General features: G+C 42.7%; 1 protein-coding gene across 1 annotated transcript; it reads left to right on the top strand.

The window, feature by feature from the left end:
• Positions 1 to 15,151: 15,151 nt before the first annotated feature.
• Positions 15,152 to 18,314, top strand: LOC311141142 (reticulon-4 receptor-like; the record flags this gene model as incomplete). Its single annotated transcript, XM_084176396.1, has 2 exons — positions 15,152 to 15,161; positions 16,900 to 18,314. 2 exons carry the CDS (start codon positions 15,152 to 15,154, stop codon positions 18,312 to 18,314), a joined length of 1,425 nt encoding a protein of 474 aa, XP_084032522.1.
• Positions 18,315 to 23,887: the final 5,573 nt, after the last annotated feature.

Genomic DNA, 23,887 nt, shown 5'->3' with positions numbered 1-23,887 from the left:
TGGGATGAGTCGGATGGCAGAGTGAAGGAAAAGCAGCCAACAAGTGCTCAGCATAGGTGGGAACTCCTTCTAGACTGTTGGAAAAGCATTCCAGGTGAAGCTGGTTGAGAGAATGCCAAGAGTGTGCAAAGCTGTCATCAAAGCAAAGGGTGGATAGTTGAAAAATCTCAAATATAAAATATATTTTGATTTGTTTAACACTTCTTTGGTTACTACATGATTCCATATGTGTTATTTCATAGTTTTGATATCTTCACTATTATTCTACAATGTAGAAAATATTAAAAATAAAGAAAAACCCTTGAATGAGTAAGTGGTCTAAAACATTTGACTGGTAGTGTAACACCATAGAGGGATCCGCTATCGTTACGAGCCAAATAACCCTTTTTAGTGCATACACCCCTCACTTTTTCATTCCATCAGAATCTGTGGTTCAGAGTGCCGTACATTCCAGCCCCATTTCTCCTCCTAAGTGCCCCCCCCGTGTCCCTGCTGTAATGGACTGCGAGATGTTGAGAATGCAGCACAGAAGAGTCCCCAGCACTCGTCCTCAGCCTTTGTCCATCTCGGTGCAAATGGGGTCTTGTTCCCAGATCGTAGGCCAGCTAGGCCAGCTTGTTTCTTTGCTGTGTAATTGCTGGCTTACAGTGTTGACAGCAGCAAACATCAAGCAGAGGAGCAGATGGTGAATGTGACGTATGTCTATGAAGGCGTGCAGGCATCCTCCTCTGGAAGGGATTCAGAGCAGAGCAGGCCTGATTGCATTCAAAGTTTGGGACTTAAACCCTCTGCCTGCCTGTTATACAGTATCTCTCTCTGCACGAAGAGGGGGATTTCTCCCCAATGCCATGACTGTCTTATCCTCCCCTTCTCTTTCTCTCCCCCGAAATCCCTCATTATCGTCACTCTGAAGTGTTTACATCATACAATAATAAAGATGTTATCATCTGATTCACTAGGTGGTCCCTTTTATGACTTCCTCAAAATAGTTTAAGCATGGTAACAATGAACCCAGAGTTTTAGGATAAAGAGTCTCAAAAGAGTTGAGTAGTGTATTTCACTTTGTGTAATATCCAGTGTATGTGATGGGTTTAGAGTAGAATGAGTTACAGATACGTAGCGATATGTGGAAGCAGAAAAGTAAGATATGAGAATGCATGCCCCCGTGATGTCAGCTCTCCACCCACACACACACACAGCTCAGTATGGAGGCAAAACAAATGGGATTTACAGTCACTAAGCAGTAAATGTATCTCTTTGACATTGCTTTTTTGAAAAGAGAAACCGACTGAAAACACCACAGTAACAGAGAGGAGAAGTTACAGTGCTCTTCTCTTATTGCTGGTCAGAATCACAGAATAGAACAAGATGAAAAGGTGAATTTATTTTCAGAATAAAAATGCGTCTAGGCTAGATGTGTAGCATATATATATATGTCTATTAGTAGATATTTGGGTTAAAATTTCACAAATTGTCTTGGGTGGAAATATTTTTGACCAAACAGCACAGAAGAGGAGAGTAGAAAATAGCTCTCCTCTTATTACTGGGCAGAATCACAGGAGAGAACTAAGGCACACTGTACAGTTGGCCCTAATGCGTTAGATTTCAGAGATGAAAGTAGAGAGAGGGTTTGGCTTTTCCAGGTCAACGTGCCTCAAGGGTGCCTGAGCATCGAAAATAGATGGATCTGCAAAAAGCTTGGTCAGAATTAGTAGAGACTGCTCTGTGATGGGAGCTTACTGTATCTGTATGGGCTAAGCCTTGTGTGAATCACTCCTCCAGCTTCATGTCTCTATTGTGATTATCCGGGCGTGTTTGCAGTCGACTGGTGTTGACCTTAGCTCATGAGGCATTTATGAGATGATACTCTTGAAGAATCAATAGATATATTATTCTTTTAAAATACCAAAAATGGATGTAGCCTACAAATCACAGAGCTGCATAGTTTGCTCTCCCCATTTCCCCTTAAGTGATGAGTTATGCTATGAGTCCAGGTGTGCTTTGCATTCAGATTAGTACTCATTATGTGAGTTAATGGCTAGCTAATGGATGTCACTTGAGATGCCACTTGAGTAAACAAATGTGTTGTGTGAGCCGAGCCTTGTTAATTATAATGTTGTAAAAGTCAGTTGAGGGATAACGACCTCTACTGTAGGCCGAGGTTCGACTACAATTGTAGTCGATATGTCAACAATATAGTCCTTCTTCTTACTCACACATATATGCATACACACACCACACACACCTCATCCCTACACGCATACACCTCAAGAGCTTGTAACTGAGTCCCTACACCTGCACTATGCAATCCATCTCATCCATTTATCTTCATCCAGTAGTGTGTCCGTTCGTTACACTCCTTACAAAGCAGAGTATTACATACCCCGCAATCTTGAATTCACCGATGCAATACTTGAGCTCAGAGACAGGCCACAGAACTCTAAGATGTCAGCTCAGTTCAGTTACTTTTCCAGATACAAAGCAGCCCATCTGTCAACTGTGTACTAGTGTATCTAAAGCATGCCTCTCAGCGATCAGCATGTCAGCATTGTGTCATAATGTATATACTGTGTATGCCAAGACCAAGGACTACCAGGTGCTACTTTCAGGGTGAAACATCACACGCACACACGTATGCACGCACGCACCTCTCATGTCAATCAAGCTTCAATCAGCGCATTCAATTTCTGGATCGAACAAGTGCAGGTTCATTTAAGCTTTTTTACTGCATTGCAGGCTTTTAAGTCCAATGAATCTAGTTTCAACCAACCTATCACTGGCTGGTAGGGGAATAGCAGAACTCCTTTAGGAATAAAAAACGTTTCGTCTTTTGTTTGGAAATGAAACAAACGTCTGCATCATTCATTTGCTGCCTTGAAGTGGAGGTTGGAATGGCAGATGCTTGTGGAAGCTACAGAATGCTAAACCATATGGAACTCTCTCTCTCTGTGTGTGTGTGTGTGTATGTGTGTGTGTGTGTGTGTGTGTGTGCGCACGTGCATGTTGATTCTATTTGTGCTTTCAAGTCATTCATGTGACTTCTAAGTTGAACTCCATCACAACACTATAACGCATCACTGAAGGATTAGCCCATTCTGTTTGTTAGACTTGCTGACGTACTTTGGTTTATCAGTTTAAGCATACCCCTTGGCCCACTCCCAATCAAGCTAAGCCTGAGATGATTGTGGATGACACATTTGCCACCTGCCTGCGTAGTCAGCGAGAGAGCGCAGCCCTCCAACAAAGTGCAGAGACTGCAGAACCAGAGCAGACAGCGGGAGGTTACATGACACATTAAGGAGATAAGAGAGGGGTCGATAGTGGTTTGTCTCTCAAACCATTCACAGTTCAGATTTCTACCCCCCTGCAAAAGCACTATCAATCTGTCACATTTAGGGTTTCAAAGGGAGGGTATATTACTGGACATTTTTTAAGTTCACCAGTAAACTACCAGAATTTTGGTAACTTTCAATTTTGGGGGGGAATTCAATCAGATGAAATCTACTGGCCTTTTTGGGTACTTCGGATTATCACAGGTGTCTGTAATTATCTTTGGCCCTCTGTGTGGTTTTATCACATGTAAAATATATAAAATAATCCATTAAAATTATTTTAACCTTAAAAGTCTATTGACGCACCCGTGCGTCAATCTAAGTAACATAATAATAAAAAAAATCCCATCAAAATCCGTCAATTTAAACTGAGATATCTGGGCTGCATCTCAATCCACCGCATCCGCCTATGTCGGCCTACAGCATCTGCGGAGGAAGGTGGCCGAGCTACAGCGGTGTTTGGCAGACCATGAGACATCCCGGAAATCGTCTTCTCATGAAAAACGTCTGTAACGTCAAAACATTGGCCTACAAACTAGTAACCTAGTAGAGGGAGGGAGGCTGATGACATCACATCTGACCATCAGACCAACTCTTTGAATGCCCTACTCCTTTGCTCAAAACCTATTTTTTTACTCTTTAGTGTGTGTACTTTACTGTATTTATACATGGGACATACATTTTCAACAAGAGGACATCTTCAATATGAGAGCTTCCGCATGAAATATTCATTTTTTTTACACACTTTTTTATTTTACAATGTCAATATGTCTTTGTTGTAAATGTTTTGGTGGCAAACTAGTAGCAGTTGTCAAAAAAGTCAACAGTTGGAAGAGTTGCTGAAGCAAGTGGGATGAGTGGCTTACCAGTAGTTATTTTGATAACAGAAAAATACATTGAATACATCGATCAAACCCATGCATCATAACTTAGAAAACATTTGAAATTAGAAGTTAGATCCATTAGACTGCTGTAGTAGTTAAATTGATCTGTTTCAATGTATTTCTCAGCAAACCAGAAAATGTTGTGTGCTAAAGATGGCATTGTAGCCACACAAATACATTCAAAGATAATTATCAACCCGATCAGAAACAATATGCTCACAACCTGTATATCCTAATTGGTGTCGCTGGTGTATTTTGTTAGAATTTTGGAATATATTGTGCAATAGGCTATAAGGTTTTTACAAGGAGCGCGTTCATCCATTTATCCTGTTCAATCGCGACACAACACACAACTTTGATGCGTTCGAGAAATGTATACTGCAAACTTTCACCAACTTTTTAGATAAGAAAGTTAAGAAAATATCGGTGTACTTTTATATTGTGTCAACCATCCATCCAATCAAAGAACTGCATGTGTCCGCCTGTTGTTTTTATAAACTTTCACACACATATTCAATGATATGGGGTAATCAATGTTGGCAACACTCCAGCTGTTGATTGCCAGTGATTTTCATTCATCACGTAGACATATGATATAATCAATACTTTCAAGGAGTAGTAGGAGAGGATGTACTACCATAGCCCTTAGAAACACATTGAATAACACGTTCATAGATGGCAAAACAGACTGTCAAAAATAAATCATAAGATTTATCGCTCTATATCGCGAAGACATAAGAAAGCTCAGAAAAAAATATGTCTAGCTTAATTTACTCTAGTGGGTTAAATCAGGGCCCCACAGAGTGTTTCTTGGTAGTCTTAAACAAATCTACTTTGAAACAAAAGTGTACACGTCACACACATAGTTATGGGCCTTAAAAAAAGAAGACACCTGTACCATGTCAGATATAGAGTTCAATTGCATTACATTTTGAGATTGCATCCCAATATTACACTTTATATACATCAAAGAGGTTTGAAATATAACAAAAACATTTGACACACACTACCGGTCAAAGGTTTTAGAACACCTACTCATTCAAGGGGCGTTCTTTATTTTCACTATTTTCAACATTGTAGAATATTAGTGAAGACATCAAAACTATGAAATAACACACATGGAATGGTGTAGTAACCAAAAAAAGTGTTAAACAAATCAAAATATAGTTTATATTTGAGATTCTTCAAATAGCCACCCTTTGCCTTGATGACAGCTTTGCACACTAAACCAGCTTCATGAGGTAGTCACCTGGAATGCATTTCAATCAACAGGTGTGCCTTCTTAAAAGTTAATTTGTGGAGTTTCTTTCCTTCTTAATGCGTTTGAGCCAATCAGTTGTGTTGTGACAAGGTAGGGGGGTATACAGAAGATAGCCCTATTTGATAAAAGACCAAGTCCATATTAAAGCAAGAACAGCTCAAAACGGCAAAGAGAAACGAGAATCCATCATTACTTTAAGACATGAAGGTCAGTCAATACAGAACATTTCAAGAACTTTTAAAGTTTCTTCAAGTGCAGTCACTAAAACCATCAAGCGCTATGATGAAACTGGCTCTCATGAGGACTGCCACAGGAATGGAAGACCCAGAGTTACTTCTGCTGCAGAGGATAAGTTCAGTAGAGTTACCAGCCTCAGAAATTGCAGCCCAAATAAATGCTTCACAGAGTTCAAGTAACAGACACATCTCAACATCAGCTGTTCAGAGGAGACCGTGTGAATCAGGCCTTCATGGTCGAATTGCTGCAAAGACACCACTACTAAAGGACACCAATAAGAAGAAGAGACCTGCTTGGGCCAAGAAATACGAGCAATGGACATTAGACTGGTGGAAATGGGAGTCCAAATTTGAGATTTTTGGTTCCAACCGCCGTGTTTTTGTGAGACGCGTGTGGGTGAACGGATGATCTCTGCATGTGTATTTCCTACCGTAAAGCATGGAGGAGGTGTTATGGTGTGGGGGTGCTTTGCTGGTGACACTGTCTGTGATTTATTTAGAATTCAAGGCACACTTAACCAGCATATCTACCACAGCATTCTGCAGCAATATGCCATCCCAACTGCTTTGCACTTAGTGGGACTATAATTTGTTTTTCAACAGGACAATGACCCAACACACCTCCAGGCTGTGTAAGGGCTATTTTACCAAGAAGGAGAGTGATGGAGTGCTGCATCAGATGACCTGGCTTCCACAATCCCCCGACCTCAACCAAATTGAGATGGTTTGGGATGAGTCGGACGGCAGAGTGAAGGAAAAGCAGCCAACAAGTGCTCAGCATAGGTGGGAACTCCTTCAAGACTGTTGGAAAAGCATTCCAGGTGAAGCTGGTTGAAAGAATGCCAAGAGTGTGCATAGCTGTCATCAAGGCAAAGGGTGGTTATTTGAAGAATCTCACATATATAATATATTTTGATTTGTTTAACACCTTTTTGGTTACTACATGATTCCATATGTGTTATTTTATAGTTTTGATGTCTTCACTATTATTCTACAATGTAGAAAATAGTAAAAATAAAGAAAAACCCTTGAAAGAGTAGGTGTTCTAAAACTTTTGATTGGTAGTGTAGAAACACTGTATTTTCTACTTTATATTTTATTTTGTGTATGGAATAATGAAAAATATTAATAACATTCCACCCATGAGGCCACAAGAGGGCGATTTGGTCATTTGACTGCAGGAAAGAGCTACACGGACAGATTTTGATGGCGACTTGTTATGTTAATTAGATTGACACACAGATCAATCGACTCTTAAGGATTAAAGTGTGAGGTGGGATCAGGTCAGCACAGTATTGTTCAATGATGTTGTGGGGTGAGCCCAACATGCTCAGCCCACATGCACACCACAATTATATTATTTTATTCTCTTTGTGCACGCCGCAAAACGGGTTCCCGGGAATTGTGTAAAATGTCATCACGTCATTATTCTTGAGCATCTGTAGTGTGCACAAAGAGAATAAAAATAATAATTTCCTGTTGAACCATATGGTCTATCCACTAGAAACTCATGGACAATAGAGCCCCACAGTGGAGGTGTCATAATACCCATAAAACCTAGCAGTCAAACAGAGAAATGGTTCCAATAGTTTTTCCACGATTCATTTTTCCCATAGGGGACTTTAGAAACACTTTAAATAAGGGCTGTGTTTCATGTAGGCTTACCCTGGCATGACGTTTTGATAACCATATAAATCTGTCTCGGACAAGGTGACTTAGCAATACATTTGGCTCTATTTCCTCGCAGATTCAAAAATGCTCATTAGCGTCAAAGTAGACATCATGCAAAACTACAAATCCCTGCAAGCTTCTGCATGTAATCTCTAGCTGACACCTTTGTTTACAGGTATTGTGTCAATTTAAAACTTGCACAAGACAGTTCACAGAATTGTCCATTTAAAGAAATGTAGCCAATTTATTCATTACTACATTTAGCTAACATTAGATAGTTAATCCAGAGATTCTTACCTTTGCCTGATTGCCACATTGGCAGCTAATTAGCATTTATTTTCTTCTTTTTTGAGGGGGGTGGGGGGTGGGGGGGGGGGGGGGGGGGAATACAGGCAAATATATTGAAAAAAGTCACATTGTCCTAGAGTGATTGTCACGGTTATCATAATGTCATGACAGAGTAAGCCTACACGAAACACAACTTCACAGAATCATTCTCTTTTATTTCTAAAATCCCCTATGGGACCACTAGGTATTATGACTCATACTGTGGTATTCTATATGGACCCATTTAAAAAAAAGGAATTCTGTACATTAATATGTATTTCTAAGTTATTCAGGTACAAATTACCAAAGTCACCATACATTGCCATAGATTACCTCTTCATTACAAAAAATTACTGAAGATTCCACTAACTTTGGTAAATTGCCGGTAGCTTTGCAACCCTAGTCACATTGAAAAGCATGATACAGAAGACTAATTGCCTTGTGCGGAAAATGCAAGAAACAATGACAATGGCGAATGGTACAAGCTTTTAAAGTACTTATAAGGGGTTGGAAGTTCGCATTGAGCTCGAGATAAATAGTTCAAAACCCAGAGGTGTTAGAAGATAATCAAAATCCCCTATAAGTTCCCCCTTTGCAGCAGCTTGGTTACCAGGCAATTTCTACTACCGTCTATCGCTCACAATGCTCTGTAAATGGATCATTTAAGAAGTGGATGGGATTTAGTCTAGAGGTGGAGAGTAAGAGAGAACCTTGTTTGATTTGTTTTCCTCCAATTCTAACACCCTTTGCAAACAGAGTTCATCTCAACTTGCCTCTGTTGTTAACAAGCAGAAAACAAGTGCCATTCTTAAAAGTCTAGGTGCCAAACGCCTAACACTAGAATTTTGCGGTAATGATCCTGTCCAAGTGATGTGGATGGAGTACATAACGTTAAAGGTCAGACTGTAGTGCCTTTTAAGCACAAACAACTGTTTTATTGGGCTGCTGGGGCTTAAACCATTTCTAAATTGCCTAACTAACTGTGTAACTATGCCCAAGACAAAAAAGCTAAGAACAAATGCCAATCTAAAATGGTGCCAAACACTAGAATTGTACCATAATTAACTTGTCATGGGGATGCAGAGATTGCAGAGAGAGTAGATAATGTGGGCCGCTGGTTTTTTTAGGGCACACAAAAAAAATCTGTCTCTAACTGACAAGAATAAAACAAGTACCAGTCTGAAACAGTCTGCTGCAAAACACTAGAATGTAACATTATGAACCTGTCAGACTGATGTTGCGATTGCGTACAGAGTAGATCATGTTAGAGAGAGGTCTGACATGGTTTCATTTATCGTGAATAACCACTTTAATTGGAACTGCTTGGTTTAGGTCTGGGTAGAAAGCATCCTAACCTATCACAGCTCAAATCTAACACTTAACAGTGTGGCACAGCCCTCTGAAAATGCAGTGGTGAATCATTCTCTTTTATTTCAGGGTAATGCATTCTCTCAACCCTGCAGGGATGGCAACTTCACAGATTTCAAATTGAAGCTTTATTGCTAATAAAATGCCCAAATGCGAGACAGTGATGACATTTCTAATGTGAAGGAGGGGCATGGTTTTTAAACTGTTTACTTATGATGGCTTAATCTAAATTCTGATTAATGGAGGTCCCATGATAAAAAAGGACCATTATCTGTGCCTAGTCCATTATGAGCTACCTAGTGACTCATTTTAAGCATCTGGCAACACTAATCTAAATACAATAGCTTCTGTACTGCCAAGTGATATATTGAAGTACACTACATGACCAAAGATATGTGGACACCTGCTCATTGAACATCACATTCCAAAATCATGGGCATTAATATGGAGTTGGTCCCCCCTTTGCTGCTATAACAGCCGCCACTGTTCTGGGAAGGCTTTCCACTAGATGTTGGAACATTGCTGCAGGGACTTGCTTCCATTCAGCCACGAGCATTAGTGAGGTCGGGCACTGATGTTGGGCAATTAGGCCTGGCTTGCAGTCGGCGTTCCAATTCATCCCAAAGGTGTTTGATGGGGTTGAGGTCAGGGCTCTGTGCAGGCCAGTCAAGTTCTTCCACACCGATCTCGACAAACCATTTCTGTATGGACCTCGCTTTGTGCATGGGGGAATTGTCATGCTGAAACAGGAAAGGGCCTTCCCCAAACTGTTCCCACAAAGTTGGAAGCACAGAATTGTCTACAATGTCATTGTATGCTGTAGTGTTAAGATTTGCATTCACTGGAACTAAGGGGCCTAGCCTGAAAAACAGCCCCAGACCATTATTCCTCCTCCACCAAACTTTACAGTTGGCACTATGAATTGGGGCAGGTAGCGTTCTCCTGGCATCCGCCAAACCCAGAATCATCCGTCGGAACTGCCAGATGGTGAAGCGTGTTTCATCACTCCAGAGAACGCGTTTCCACTTCTCCAGAGTCCAATGGTGGCAAGCTTTACACCACTCCAGCCGGCACTTGGCATTGCGCATGGTGATTTTAGGCTCAGCACTCGGGGGTCCCGTTCTGTGAGCTTGTGTGGCCTACCCCTTCGTGGCTGAGCCGTGGTTGGTTCTAGACATTTCCAATTCACAATAACAGCCCTTACAGTTGACCGGGGAAGCTCTAGCAGGGCAGAAATTTGACAAACTGACTTGTTGGAAAGGTGGCATCCTATGACGGTGCCACGTTGAAAGTCACTGAGCTCTTCAGTAAGACCATTCTACTGCCAATGTTTGTCTATAGAGATTGCATGGCTGTGGGCTTGATTTTGTATACCTGTCAGCAACGGGTGTGGCTGAAATAGCAGAATCCACTAATTTGAAGGGGTGTCCACATACTTTTGTATATATAGTGTAATTGTATGCAGAAAAAACTACACCCATGCAGAATGATGCTCTTAGATGCACAAACATCTGAAAGATGGCAACCACACTAAATACATTCGCATTTGTGCTGCTTATTCCCCTTGGCATATTTACGTTATTCTTATGTGCTTCTGCATGGCATAATTAAGTTACTTTAGCTGAAGAAAATATGTCCATGCAGAATGACGCTTGCTGTTACTCCTTATGCTATGGGCTATAAGGGATTTGGACGAACCACATTATATAACACAAAGTAGGCCAACTCTTCTGCTATGGCTCCTGTGTGGTTTTTGTTTAGAACCCCCACACTTTCTCAGCTGAGGCCCCTACATTATTGTCAGCTCACATTACTTGCATTAATGTGCGAAGTGGCAAGGGCTTTGGGTTTGGGGGTGCAGAGAGAGAACTGTATGGAAGAAACCTCTAAAAACCTCCCATAGGGACTTCAATGTCATCTATGACTATCTTCCCATTTTACCATGATGACATGAGGTTGTATTGAGGGCATGTTGGTTGGATGCCAATTACAAAACAGGGCAAGTGGTCTCAGGTTTTCATAACTTCATCCCAGACTTTAAGTGATTTGCTCACTGTTTTTCTAAATTGGTCTCGGCGTTGTGTTGACCATTTTAGAAATGATGACAAGCATTCTAAAAATGCTGTGCTTTGAGGCCTTCACCCAGTGACTTCCTAGATTATATTGTGTCAGTGTTGTATTCTTTTTTTCTCGTATTGTTTCCCATTTTACGAGTGAAGAGTCGTGCCTCTGAAAAGACAGTGCTTTGGGGCCAGAAGTAGTTCACAATCTGGTATTGTCTACATATTTTCACTTCTCCCACACATAGCGCCCATCCTCCTCTCCCCATCCCATCCCCCCTCCCCTCACACACACACCCAGCCACACACACTGTTGCTCCCTTCTTTCTTTCTTTCTTTCTTTCTTTTTTTCAGATGTGTGGCAGACAGGCCCTGATCTGTCCCTCTGCCCGCTGCTAATTGTGTCCACACCTGCGTGCTAGACCATGGTGTCCCCCAGAAACACACACACATTCATGCATGCACGCAGGCACACACATACACAGATACACATGCAAACACACACTTTCACATATGCACACACAAACACACACAGAGCAGGCAGTGACTCCCACTCCAATGCTAGTTATACGGCATCTTGTCCTAAGCACCCTTGGTTGATCAGGATGCACATATCTTTATGTACTGTTACAAGAGTGCATCTGTTCCATCCCTGCATATGTTCATGTGGGAAAACATTTAGGAACAGTAGTTCCATGCCTGTATGTTCCTGGGGGGAAGCATTTAGGAGTGGTACCAACTTTCCAAATCTGGTCATCATTCAGTCAAAATGTAGGTCCTTAAATGACAGCAGGGAAGAGGTTTTAATGCACTCTATCACCATACACAATCACTTGGGTTTACAACCACTTTGTGACAGTGCTTTGGGAAAATAACACCACATCACCCTAGATGACAGATCTAAGTTATTCATTTCTACATGATATAAGGCTGCATTTGTATGCATGAATGCATTTACAACAAACAGCCTAACGTACACACATCTTGACTATATTAAGAACATGTTGAAATCCACACAGAAACAACAATCATTAATGTTGTGTGAGTAAAGAAAGAAAGAGGCCATTGCATCCCTTGAGATGCACCGTGTGATCTCAGAGAGAGATGTCACTTCTCTTCCCTTCCTTTCCACTCTCCTCTCCTCTCAGCTGAGGGATAATACTGTCATGTTACCCATCCGGGCCCAATACAGGCCTCTTCAGAGTAAAGCCAGCATGATGGATTGCAGAACCCCTGGATCCCCTGTGTGCATGCCCTGTGTGTGCTCAAGGTGCCGCCAGGGTCGGGATAGGATGCCTCTAGCATGCTGAGAGAAAGCCACGGATGGGGCTAGAGTAGAGGAGTAGGGAAGTAGTTCACACACACACACACACACACAGCCAGGGATGTATGCAAATGAGCTGGAGGGTGTCAGGCTTGTCATGCACTGCTGCGCTAAGTAAACAGCGCTCTCTGGCTGCTCCCACTTATGTCCTCCTTACCCCTTCTCACCCCTCGCTATTATCTGGAGTGTTCTCGGTTCTCCCACATTGTTCAGTCTTTTTGTTTTGTTTTGGCAAATAATACAATTAGACAAGTGAGGATTATGCTTGATGTCTGCCGTTCATCACCAGGTTGTTAACTGTCTGGGCATATCTCCACCTCTGTCTCCCTGTCTGCCTCTCTGTCTGTGTCACAAATGGCATAGCACTTTGGTCAAAAGTAGTACACTATATAGGGAATAGGGTGCCAGTTGGGACTCAGCCTCTGCATCCTTTTGTGAGTACAATTGCTTCTCAAACACAGAAGCGAGCCTAAGTCAATGAGCTTCATTTTACAAATAGCTTGGGAGGATGTACGACATTGTCTCGTCGCCATAAGACAAAGAGGTTCTTGGCTCATCTTAGACAGAGTTAAGATTGATGTTGGACCATAATAAATTTTTTAAGTGGGATGCCAGTTTCTGAAACACCAGTTTCTGGAGATGTGGATTTGTGACATTGTGTTGTGTTGGACTGTGTTTAGACACACCAGATAGGGGAGATTCAATGTTGAAACCAAAGCCGGCAAAACAAACTAAGATAAATGTTTTTTTGTGGATTTATACTACATTTTATGATTGTGTGATATGAAGGTTGGCACCAAAACAATAACAATGTTCTATATATGTATTCAGGTAACACTTTACATTAAGTTGCCCCTATTTCTAAGTAACTAACACATTCATAACTGTTAACAACATAGTACTTACATAGGTTTTACTATGTAACTACATGGTAATAGGGTTGTTGCGGAATCAGTTAATACACAATTGGAACAAGGAAAGTGTAATTACACATTCGCTTGCTGAAGGTTATTCCACATGTGTGCCATGACCTGGCTCAAAGGCTATACCAAATCAAGTGTATTGTAAGAACAATGTAGTTACATAGGATATACATTTACATTTACATTTTAGTCATTTAGCAGACGCTCTTATCCAGAGCGACTTACACTTACATATACTTGTCATCATCATGTACATAACCAGGAGCAAGCAACTTAACGTAAAGTGAAACCCAGTAGGGTATAAGCTTTATAATTACTATGTAGTTACAATGTAACAACCTTTGTAGTTAAAATGAAAAACCTTTGCGGACAACAGGCTAACCAGGAGAAATTAGGAGACAGGAGAACATTAGTGATATCGTAAAACTTCATGAAATGTTTCATGAGCTTTATGATGATTTAGTAATGTATATTAACCGAGTTGGAAAACGTGTTGACATTAGGCTACCAGTGCCTAGTTAGCCATCTAGCTAGCTATCTACATTAGTGAATGATGGGGAAATCCTAGCAAGCTAGCTTTACCATCCTGTATTTTTACTAACTAAAATAGTTATTGCTTTGAGTCTGAAATGGGGAATTGAATTTGAATAGTTTGAATATGAATCTTTGTCAAATCCTTTAAAGAAAATTCAAACTGAAAAAACATTTTCCTGTATCCTTATTTCTGTTGGTTTGCCTATTGTCTGCAAAAGTTGTTACATTGTAACTACAAAGCAATTCAAATGTCACTTCACGTTACATTGTTGCTTGTTCCATAACATAGTAATAAACTAATTGAAAATGGCCGGTAGTTAATGACAGGGCGTGCCTTGTTACAATTGTTGTTATTTAGCCTATTTATCAACCCTGGTATTACATGTGGATTTGATGGTAGTGCAACCTTGTAGTTACATGTAACAAGGTCAGATTTGGGTTCGAGTTATTAACATGGTCATTCACAGGTGACTTTCAAATGTGTAATTACAAAACATTAGTTACATAATGGAACAAGAATGTGTAATAACATCAGTAGTTACACATGTGAAATAACCTTCCGCAAGTGAATGTGTAATTACACATTCCTTGTTTCAATTGTGTAATAACTGATTCCTCAACAACCCTATTACCATGTAGTTACATAGTAAAACCTATGGAACTACTATGTTGTTAACACAGTTATTACACGGAAGTGTAAGCACAGTAAAAACAAGGTGCAAGAGGTCAACGTGATGAGAGCAATAACGGCTTTGGATTGTTAATTCTGTTTGACAGCAAGGCAATTGACACAGTCCTACAGATGTAGGATCTTAATTTGATCACCCTGTTGCAGGACAACTTTACTGCAATGCAGGAAACTTAAAACTTGTAGCATATTTGAGGTTTAAAAAGGCTTCTGAAGTTTGTAATTTCCACTTTTACATTTCAGACTTGAAAAATGTATCAACCCCTACAACAATGTCCATTAATTATAATCCACATAATACTTCACATTTCCTATTACTGCAGGATTATTTTCCTGCTGTAGCAAACTGGCTATAATTAATATCCTACATCTGTATATAAGGAAACCAGTCAGCAGGCAAGAAATAATTAGTTTAAAAAAAAAACTGACACCTGACTGGTTTAGACTATACTGTCATTCAAAAGATGCTAATGAAGACAACATTGCTAATGAAGAGAACATTATACCAGGAACTGAGAAAACCAGGTCTCCGACATACAACGCATGGGTGGAAGTAAGACAGCGAGCAGAGATACGGCGAGGAGATACAAAGCGTACTGCAGTGACAACATTTTTTTATTGCTATTGTTAGAGAAGCAGGTGGCTGGGAGCTGGGAGGGAAAAGTGCTGTGATGCAGAAATAAAGAGTAGTGGAAGGAAACTCTTAACAGCTTTCCGGTGGCATACTGTGTCTGACTGAAGGCTGAAGAGGGAGATTGGAGGGAAAGTGCAGCAGGGAGCTGCTGTCAGGCCACACCACAACCCCCGTTTAACAACAGCCAGGGATGAGCTGCTACCACTGCTGCATGATGAACAGGAAGGGATGGAGGGATGAGGATGAAGAGAGAGATGGAGAGGGAGGGAGGGGAGGGGAGGAGGAGGAAAGAGATGGAGCGAGATAGGGAGGGAGGCAGGGGAGGAAAAACAGGAGTGGTGAAGAGAGGGAGGGAGTGAGTGAAGGAGGGTAAAGCTCATGCATTTTCCAGTACTTCACTACCTGTCATGGCAGAGAGTCTGCGATTCCAGTGATGGCTGTGGCAGCTGGGGATGGAAATCCTCAGTTAGGACAGGAGCTAGGGCTGGATTCACGGAGATTTGGACAATATCTGCCACTGACATCTGACATGACATATTGGATTTGGCCTCTCCTGCTGTCACACTTTGAAATCTTGATCAGCATTTGATGAATTAGTGAAATCGCTGTACTTGTATCTGTACTATATCTGCATGTTCCAGTGTTAGGTTAGCGATAACACATTGCATTCTTATAACGGAAGGGGAAATTGATTACTTCTGGAAACAATTAGAAACACAACTATGATAACTTATTTTAAGTGATCTCAAAAACAATTTGAACCCAGGTCTGCTCTCCACCCTGAAAACCAGCACCAAGATCTCAGCATCTCAGCCAGACACGAAAGGGTCCAGGCTCCCACTACACTTATCTTTATGCGACAGGCTAAATGTCAAACATTAGTTCCGTCCGCCCTGTTAGTGCTGGTTAATTCTGCTTAAAAGCTACACACCCATATTTAATTAATCAGCTTCTCGGGACTCCTCTCCTCAATCGTCCGGGTCTTCATGCTTGCGTTGGCAGCAAGGAGGAAATGGGTCCCCAGGGGCAAATAACTATTGACGGTTTTCTCTTTAAAAGACACACTGCATCACTAGTTAGGAGAGGACTAGAAGAGAGCCTAGAGCAGGGGTCTCCAACCCTGTTCCTGGAGAGCTACCATCCTGTAGGTTTTCACTCCAACCCCAGTTGTAGCTAAACTGGTTCAGCTTATCAACCAGCTAATTATTAGAATCAGGTGTGCTAGATTAGGGTTGGAGTGAAAACCTACAGGACGGTAGCTCTCCAGGAACAGGGTCGGAGAGCCCTGGCCTAGAGGGTATTCCACTGCCCTTTTATGCTGCAGAATATTTGGGGATGACTTACTGTAAATGTAAAGGAAAGTGCTGTAATGGTGATTGGAGAGAAGGTATATGTATTGAAGTTGAATCTTAGGCCCGTGTCTAATTGCAGAAAATGACCAGGGAGATTAGGGAACAATATTGTAAAGTTGTTGTTTTGCTTTAGAGGAAAGCAAAATGAAGATCCAATCAAGAGATAGGCAGAGGTGTTCACATTTACAAAACACATTTACAAACCATTTATAAATCACATTTACATTGAAATTAAGATGAAGTATTTTTATGTACTTGTAGAACTGACCCACTCATCTCTTCTTCTCTCTCCTCTCTCTCTCCAGGGGGCCGACTCCTGTTCCTTGTGGTGTGGTTAAACCTGGTGCCTCGAGGAGCGGAGGGCTGCCCGGTCAAATGTGTGTGTTACAGTGAGCCACGGCCCACCGTGGCTTGCCAGCAGCAAGGACTGTTCTCCATCCCCAACGAGATCCCTGAGCGGAGCCAGCGGATATTCCTCCAGAGCAACAAGCTGACCGTGGTCCGCTCCACCAGCTTCAGCTCTGTGCACAACCTCACCGTCCTTTGGATGTACTCCAACAACATCAGCCACATTGAGGCCGGGGCCTTCTATGGTCTTGAGCGGCTGGAGGAGCTGGATATTGGGGACAACAGTAACCTGAGAATCATCAGCCCCACGGCCTTCAGGGGCCTGTCCAAGCTCCACACCCTCCACCTGCACAGGTGCGGCCTGTCGGAGTTACCTGTCGGAGCGTTCCGGGGACTGTTCTCCCTGCAGTACCTTTACCTGCAGGACAATAACCTACTGGCCCTGCACGATGACACTTTCCTGGACCTGGCCAACCTCACCTATCTCTTCCTGCACAACAACAAGATCAAGACCGTGTCAGACCACATGCTGCGTGGCCTCATTAACCTCGACCGCCTGTTGCTGCACCAGAACCGGGTGATCTACGTCCAACCAATGGCATTCAGTGACCTGGGAAAGCTGACCACGCTGTTCCTGTTCTACAACAACCTGACCGTGCTGACCGGGGAGACCATGGACCCGCTGGGGTCCCTCCAGTACCTGCGTCTCAACGGGAACCAGTGGGTCTGTGACTGTCGGGCCAGGACCCTGTGGGACTGGTTCAAACGCTTCAAGGGCTCCAGCTCAGAGCTTGAGTGTAACGTCCCACTGGAGTTGTTTGGGAAGGACCTGAAACGGCTGAAGAGTGATGATCTGGAAGGGTGTGTGGAAACTCCTCAGATCCAAACCCAGCTCTTCAGCTCCAAGCCGCAGTCTGGAAAATTCGCCTCCACGGAAAATCCTCTTGGAGATGGAATTCCCAGGTGTTGTCTTCCAGATAATGATAAGTCCTCTATTATCTCCGGGAAAACCATCCCTGACCCCTCATCCTACAACAGCCGCCAGATTACCAACAACCCCCTCAAGGAGAAGGAGAACATATCCAAGACCAAATTCAGAGAGCAGGAGCGAACAAAAAACGAGACCATCCGGAATAAGCAGAGTCTCAACGACGGGCCTCTGGGGACTTTGTCCAACAACCTTGACCAGTCCTTAGTCCAACTGGAAGATCTGGAACCTTCTACAGCCCCAACCAGGAAGAAAAAGAAGTGCACTAAAAAGCCCAAATCTGATGCACAATGTCTCAAAGGCCATGGATCTACAATGCAGGCGGCGCTGAGTTTTCTCTTCATGTCCATAATCTGGTTCTGGTTCTCGTTGGTCATGTCTTAGGACCTTAGAGCCTGGGATGGGATCACATGCTAAATAAACATTGTTGGGACTCACAGATTATTATTAATGCTCATGACAATGATACAGAATTTATCTGCAGTGATCTCTGACCTCCACTAACAGCCCAGAGACTGATAACCCAGGAAGTCAGGTTTGGACCCGTCGCCAGGGTAACAAGGACTAATGATAATAAACATGTTAACAAAAATGGATGCCTTTACAGAACATGTCAGATCTAATGTATATTACAAATCAGTGCCCAAAATTGTTTGTTCTATATGTAGTGTACCGTGTCTAAGCTACACCACTTTGGAGACTTTCCTTATTCCTTTTTCCGTCTCAAAAGCTTTTACTGCAGAGACAGTGACTGCTGAGACAGACCACAAAAAATGTAAAATAAAATACACATTAATTCCGAGGGTCTGAACGCACACAAAGAAAGTTTGGGGTCTGTTTGTTGAAAAATAGATTTTCACCCCCCCCCCCCCATTATTTATTCAAAAAGTGTTGCATTTGTTGGGTACTGTTATGTTTTTTATGTTTATAAGTAAAGACAAATGTTTATTCTCTCCCCAGTTTGAGTTATGTTTTAATCACAGTATAGGTACGGGTAGCAAAAATAATGCTGTCTAAATGTTTCACAGAGATTGCAATGGAATCATAGATATGGATTTTATTTTACTTGTGTACAAGTATGAATATATTATGAATAAAAGTTATCCTTTCGTATAGCTGGTTGGTTATTGATGTGGTATTTTTAGGCACTCAAGTATAACTAATAATCACACAGAATTCAACAGCATTAACCAGAATCACTCATGACTACTCAATCATATATTGCTTCCGCAGACTAATGCTTACGAATGTAATGTAATAATGGACATGTCCAAACATATAGTAGGCCTATGGCCGTGTCTGAATTCGTTCGCACATAGTAATATGAGACCGTATTATACATTGTGTATGATCTAATGAACACCATGACATAATTCATAACCTAAATAATAGCAGAGGCATGTTTCCTCTTACACTGCCAACTCAAATATTACATCATCAACTTTCAACATTCATGAACATGTACAAAAGCATTCTGTTATACTATTTGAATGAGGTATGTGAAAAATATATGACCCATAATACCACAAAAAGATCCCTCGGATCTTGTCAGCAAAACTGCCTTCAGATCTATAGTGAACAACAGCATGTGAAACCTCACATTACACTTCACCTATGTGTACAGTACAGTGAGGGTAAATAGTATTTGATCCCCTGCTGATGTTGTACGTTTTCCCACTGACAAAAACATAAATCAGTCTATAATTTTAATGGTAGGTTTATTTGAACAGTGAGAGACAGAATAACAACAAAAAAGTTATACATTGATTTGCATTTTAATGAGGGAAATAAGTATTTGACCCCTCTGCAAAACATGACTTAGTACTTGGTGGCAAAACCCTTGTTGGCAATCACAGAGGTCAGACGTTTCTTGTAGTTGGCCACCAGGTTTGCACACATCTCAGGAGGGATTTTGTTCCACTCCTCTTTGCAGATCTTCTCCAAGTCATTAAGGTATCGAGGCTGACGTTTGGCAACTCGAACCTTCAGCTCCCTCCACAGATTTTCTATGGGATTAAGGTCTGGAGACTGGCTAGGCCACTCCAGGACCTTAATGTGCTTCTTCTTGAGCCACTCCTTTGTTGCCTTGGCCGTGTGTTTTGGGTCATTGTCATGCTGGAATACCCATCCACAACCCATTTTCAATGCCCTGGCTGAGGGAAGGAGGTTCTCACCCAAGATTTGATGGTACATGGCCCCGTCCATCGTCCCTTTGATGCGGTGAAGTTGTCCTGTCCCCTTAGCAGAAAAACACCCCCAGAGCATAATGTTTCCACATCCATGTTTGACATTGGGGATGGTGTTCTTGGGGTCATAGGCAGCATTCCTCCTCCTCCAAACACGGCGAGTTGAGTTGATGCCAAAGAGCTCGATTTTGGTCTCATCTGACCACAACACTTTCACCCAGTTCTCCTCTGAATCATTCAGATGTTCATTGGCAAACTTCAGACGGCCCTGTATATTTGCTTTCTTGAGCAGGGGGACCTTGCGGGCGCTGCAGGATTTCAGTCCTTCACGGCGTAGTGTGTTACCAATTGTTTTCTTGGTGACTATGGTCCCAGCTGCCTTGAAATCACTGACAAGATCCTCCAGTGTAGTTCTGGGCTGATTCCTCACCATTCTCATGATCATTGCAACTCCACGAGGTGAGATTCTGCATGGAGCCCCAGGCCGAGGGAGATTGACAGTTCTTTTGTGTTTCTTCCATTTGCGAATAATCGCACCAACTGTTGTCACCTTCTCACCAAGCTGCTTGGCGATGGTCTTGTAGCCCATTCCAGCCTTGTGTAGGTCTATAATCATGTCCCTGACTGTTACGCACGCCTCTCGGAAGAGGGAACGCAACACCCTGCTACAACTCAACTCTCCGTGGTGTGAAAGAGGAATGGGACTGTAGGTGTGAGTAAGGATGACAAAAGGCAGAGAATACCGTTAACAGGGAATTTATTCCTTCGCACGGTAAGTTTGGGGAAAAGGGGCTGGACGGAACCAAAGCAAAGAAAGTAAATATCAAAGCCCCCTCTCCTACCTTACCTGCCTACCCACTACTTACTTAACTAGCACCACCTGGTGCACTAACCAAAATACAAGGGATGGTCCGCCCAGGTCTTTCCTAGTGTGCATAGACAGTCAACTTCTACGGGTAATGTATGCCCGCGGGCCTCTTGCCTAAGCACTCCCTAGGTGCCTTCCCCTTCCCCCCTTGGGAACAAATGAAACAGAATAATACAAACTGGCTCACAACAAAACCTGAGAAAAAAAACTAACTCAGGACATTAAAGATACTCTCTGAGCAACAAACTAACACAAAACATTTCAATCAGCTCTCACAGCAACAACTACACAGTACATACCAAATGTCTTAGCAACAACCAACATGCTATAACTCTCAGCAATTCTGGTTCCCCTCTCCTCTTCTGAGCAACAGAACTGGGGCTTATATAGCTTCAGAAGGAGTTGGTAATTGGAGACAGCTGCGTCCTGACGAGGGCGCAGGGTCAGCTCTCCAATCATCAATGTTCATTGACCAATCAGCTGCTTGTTGGGGAATTTCAGGAACCCATTTCCTGAAATACATACATGAAAATACACAACCTACAACACAGAAACTGGGGAACGTAACACTGACATCCTTGGAGAGCTCTTTGGTCTTGGCCATGGTGGAGAGTTTGGAATCTGATTGATTGATTGCTTCTGTGGACAGGTGTCTTTTATACAGGTAACAAACTGAGATTAGGAGCACTCCCTTTAAGAGTGTGCTCCTAATCTCAGCTCGTTACCTGTATAAAAGACACCTGGGAGCCAGAAATCTTTCTGATTGAGAGGGGGTCAAATACTTATTTCCCTCATTAAAATGCAAATCAATTTATAACATTTTTGACATGCGTTTTTTCTGGATTTTGTTTTTGTTATTCTGTCTCTCACTGTTCAAATAAACATACCATTAAAATGATAGACTGATCATTTCTTTGTCAGTGGGCAAACGTACAAAATCAGCAGGGGATCAAATACTTTTTTTCCCCCCACTGTATGTAGACTGTAATCTCTCCCTCAGTTTCTTCTAAACAGATGGCAGGCCCACGCTCTGGCCCATTTTCTTCCTTGAGGCCCCCATTATTAGCCAAATAATGATTGTTCTGTGCAAGAGCCCCAATTTAGACAGGCACACTGCGTAAAGATGGACCAGCTCTATTGCCAGTCCGTTTCTGGCCCAGGCCTACTGTGTCAAGGCAGGCTCATTGTTTGTGGCTGATGACCAAGTGCTTTGTCAAACCTGGCCTGATCTCAAGCCCCAGTACAGTAGTACTCCACATTTAGTTATTACTCCTCTCAGTCCTCTACGGGATACTGGCGTCCGCCACCCGAGTGAGTGACATGCTGGCTCCACTGTGTTTGTTTGTCTGTGTGTGTGTGTGTGGGGGGGCTAATGTCTTTCATATTATTTTCTCTTTTTAATTTCTCTACTCTGTGGGGGGCTAAAGGCACCTGGTCTAATGTCACCAATGCTGATATGTCTAAAGAGAGTGCCCATACACCTTTTGTAAATAGGCCTGCCCTACATGCTTTTATGATGACCTCTAAAAGCTATTTCATTTTTAGCTTTTTACATTTGTGGGGGTCTAAGTTTATCTGGTCTAATGTCATCAAAGCTGATATATCTGTAAAGAGTAGGCCTACCCTAAGCACGTTCATCAATATATGCTTTTGGTGTGACCTCTACAAGCTATTTGAAAAAGATCTACACAGACTAATAGGTCTAATAGTAGCCGATGTGAGTAAGACCTTTAAACAGATCAACATTCACAAGGCTGCAGGGCCAGACGGATTACCAGGGCGTGTACTCCGAGCATGTGCTGACCAACTGGCAAGTGTCTTCACTGACATTTTCAACCGCTCCCTGTCTGAGTCTGTAATACCAACATGTTTCAAGCAGTCCACCATAGTTCCTGTGTCCAAGAACACTAAGGTAACCTGCCTAAATGACTACTGACCCGTAGCACTCACATCTGTAGCCATGAAGTGCTTTGAAAGGCTGGTCAAGGCTCACATCAACACCATTATCCTAGAAACCCTAGACCCACTTCAATTTGCATACCGCCACAACAGATCCACAGGATGCAATCTCTATTGCGCTCCACACTGCCCTTTCAGACATGGACAAAAGGAACACCTATGTGAGAATGCTATCCATAGTGCCCTCAAAGCTCATCACTAAGCTAAGGACCCTGGGACTAAACACCTCCCTCTGCAACTGGATCCTGGACTTCCTGATGGGCCGCCCCCAGGTGGTAAGGGTAGGTAACAACACATCCGCCACGCTGATCCTCAACACGGGGGCCCCTCAGGGGTGCGTGCTCAGTCCCCTCCTGTTCTCCCTGTTCACTCATGACTGCATGGCCAGGCACGACTCCAACACCATCATTAAATATGCAGATGACACAACAGTGGTAGGCCTGATGACCGACAACGACGAAACAGCCAGGACAACAACCTCTCCCTCAACGTGATCAAGGCAAAGGAGATGATTGTGGACTACAGCAAAAATAAGCGGACCGAGCACGCCCCCATTCTCATCGAAGGGGCTGTAGTGGAGCAGGTTGAGAGCTTCAAGTTCCTTGGTGTCCACATCACCAACAAACTAACATGGTCCAAGGACACCAAGACAGTCGTGAAGAGGGCACGACAAAACCTATTCCCCCTAAGGAGACTGAAAAGATTTGGCATGGGTCCTCAGATCTTCAAAAGGTTCTACTGCTGCACCATTGAGAGCATCCTGACTGGTTGCATCACTGCCTGGTATGGCAACTGCTCGGCCTCCGACCGCAAGGCAAGGCGCTACAGAGGGTAGTGCGTACAGCCCAGTCCATCACTGGGGCCAAGCTTCCTGCCATCCAGGACCTCTATACCAGGCGGTGTCAGAGGAAGGCCCTACAAATTGTCAAAGACTCCAGCCACCC

This window comes from Coregonus lavaretus, assembly GCF_964263955.1.
Source record: "Coregonus lavaretus genome assembly, chromosome: 14".
Taxonomy (NCBI): Eukaryota; Metazoa; Chordata; class Actinopteri; order Salmoniformes; family Salmonidae; genus Coregonus; species Coregonus lavaretus.
This window is presented reverse-complemented; position numbering and strand designations above follow the sequence as displayed.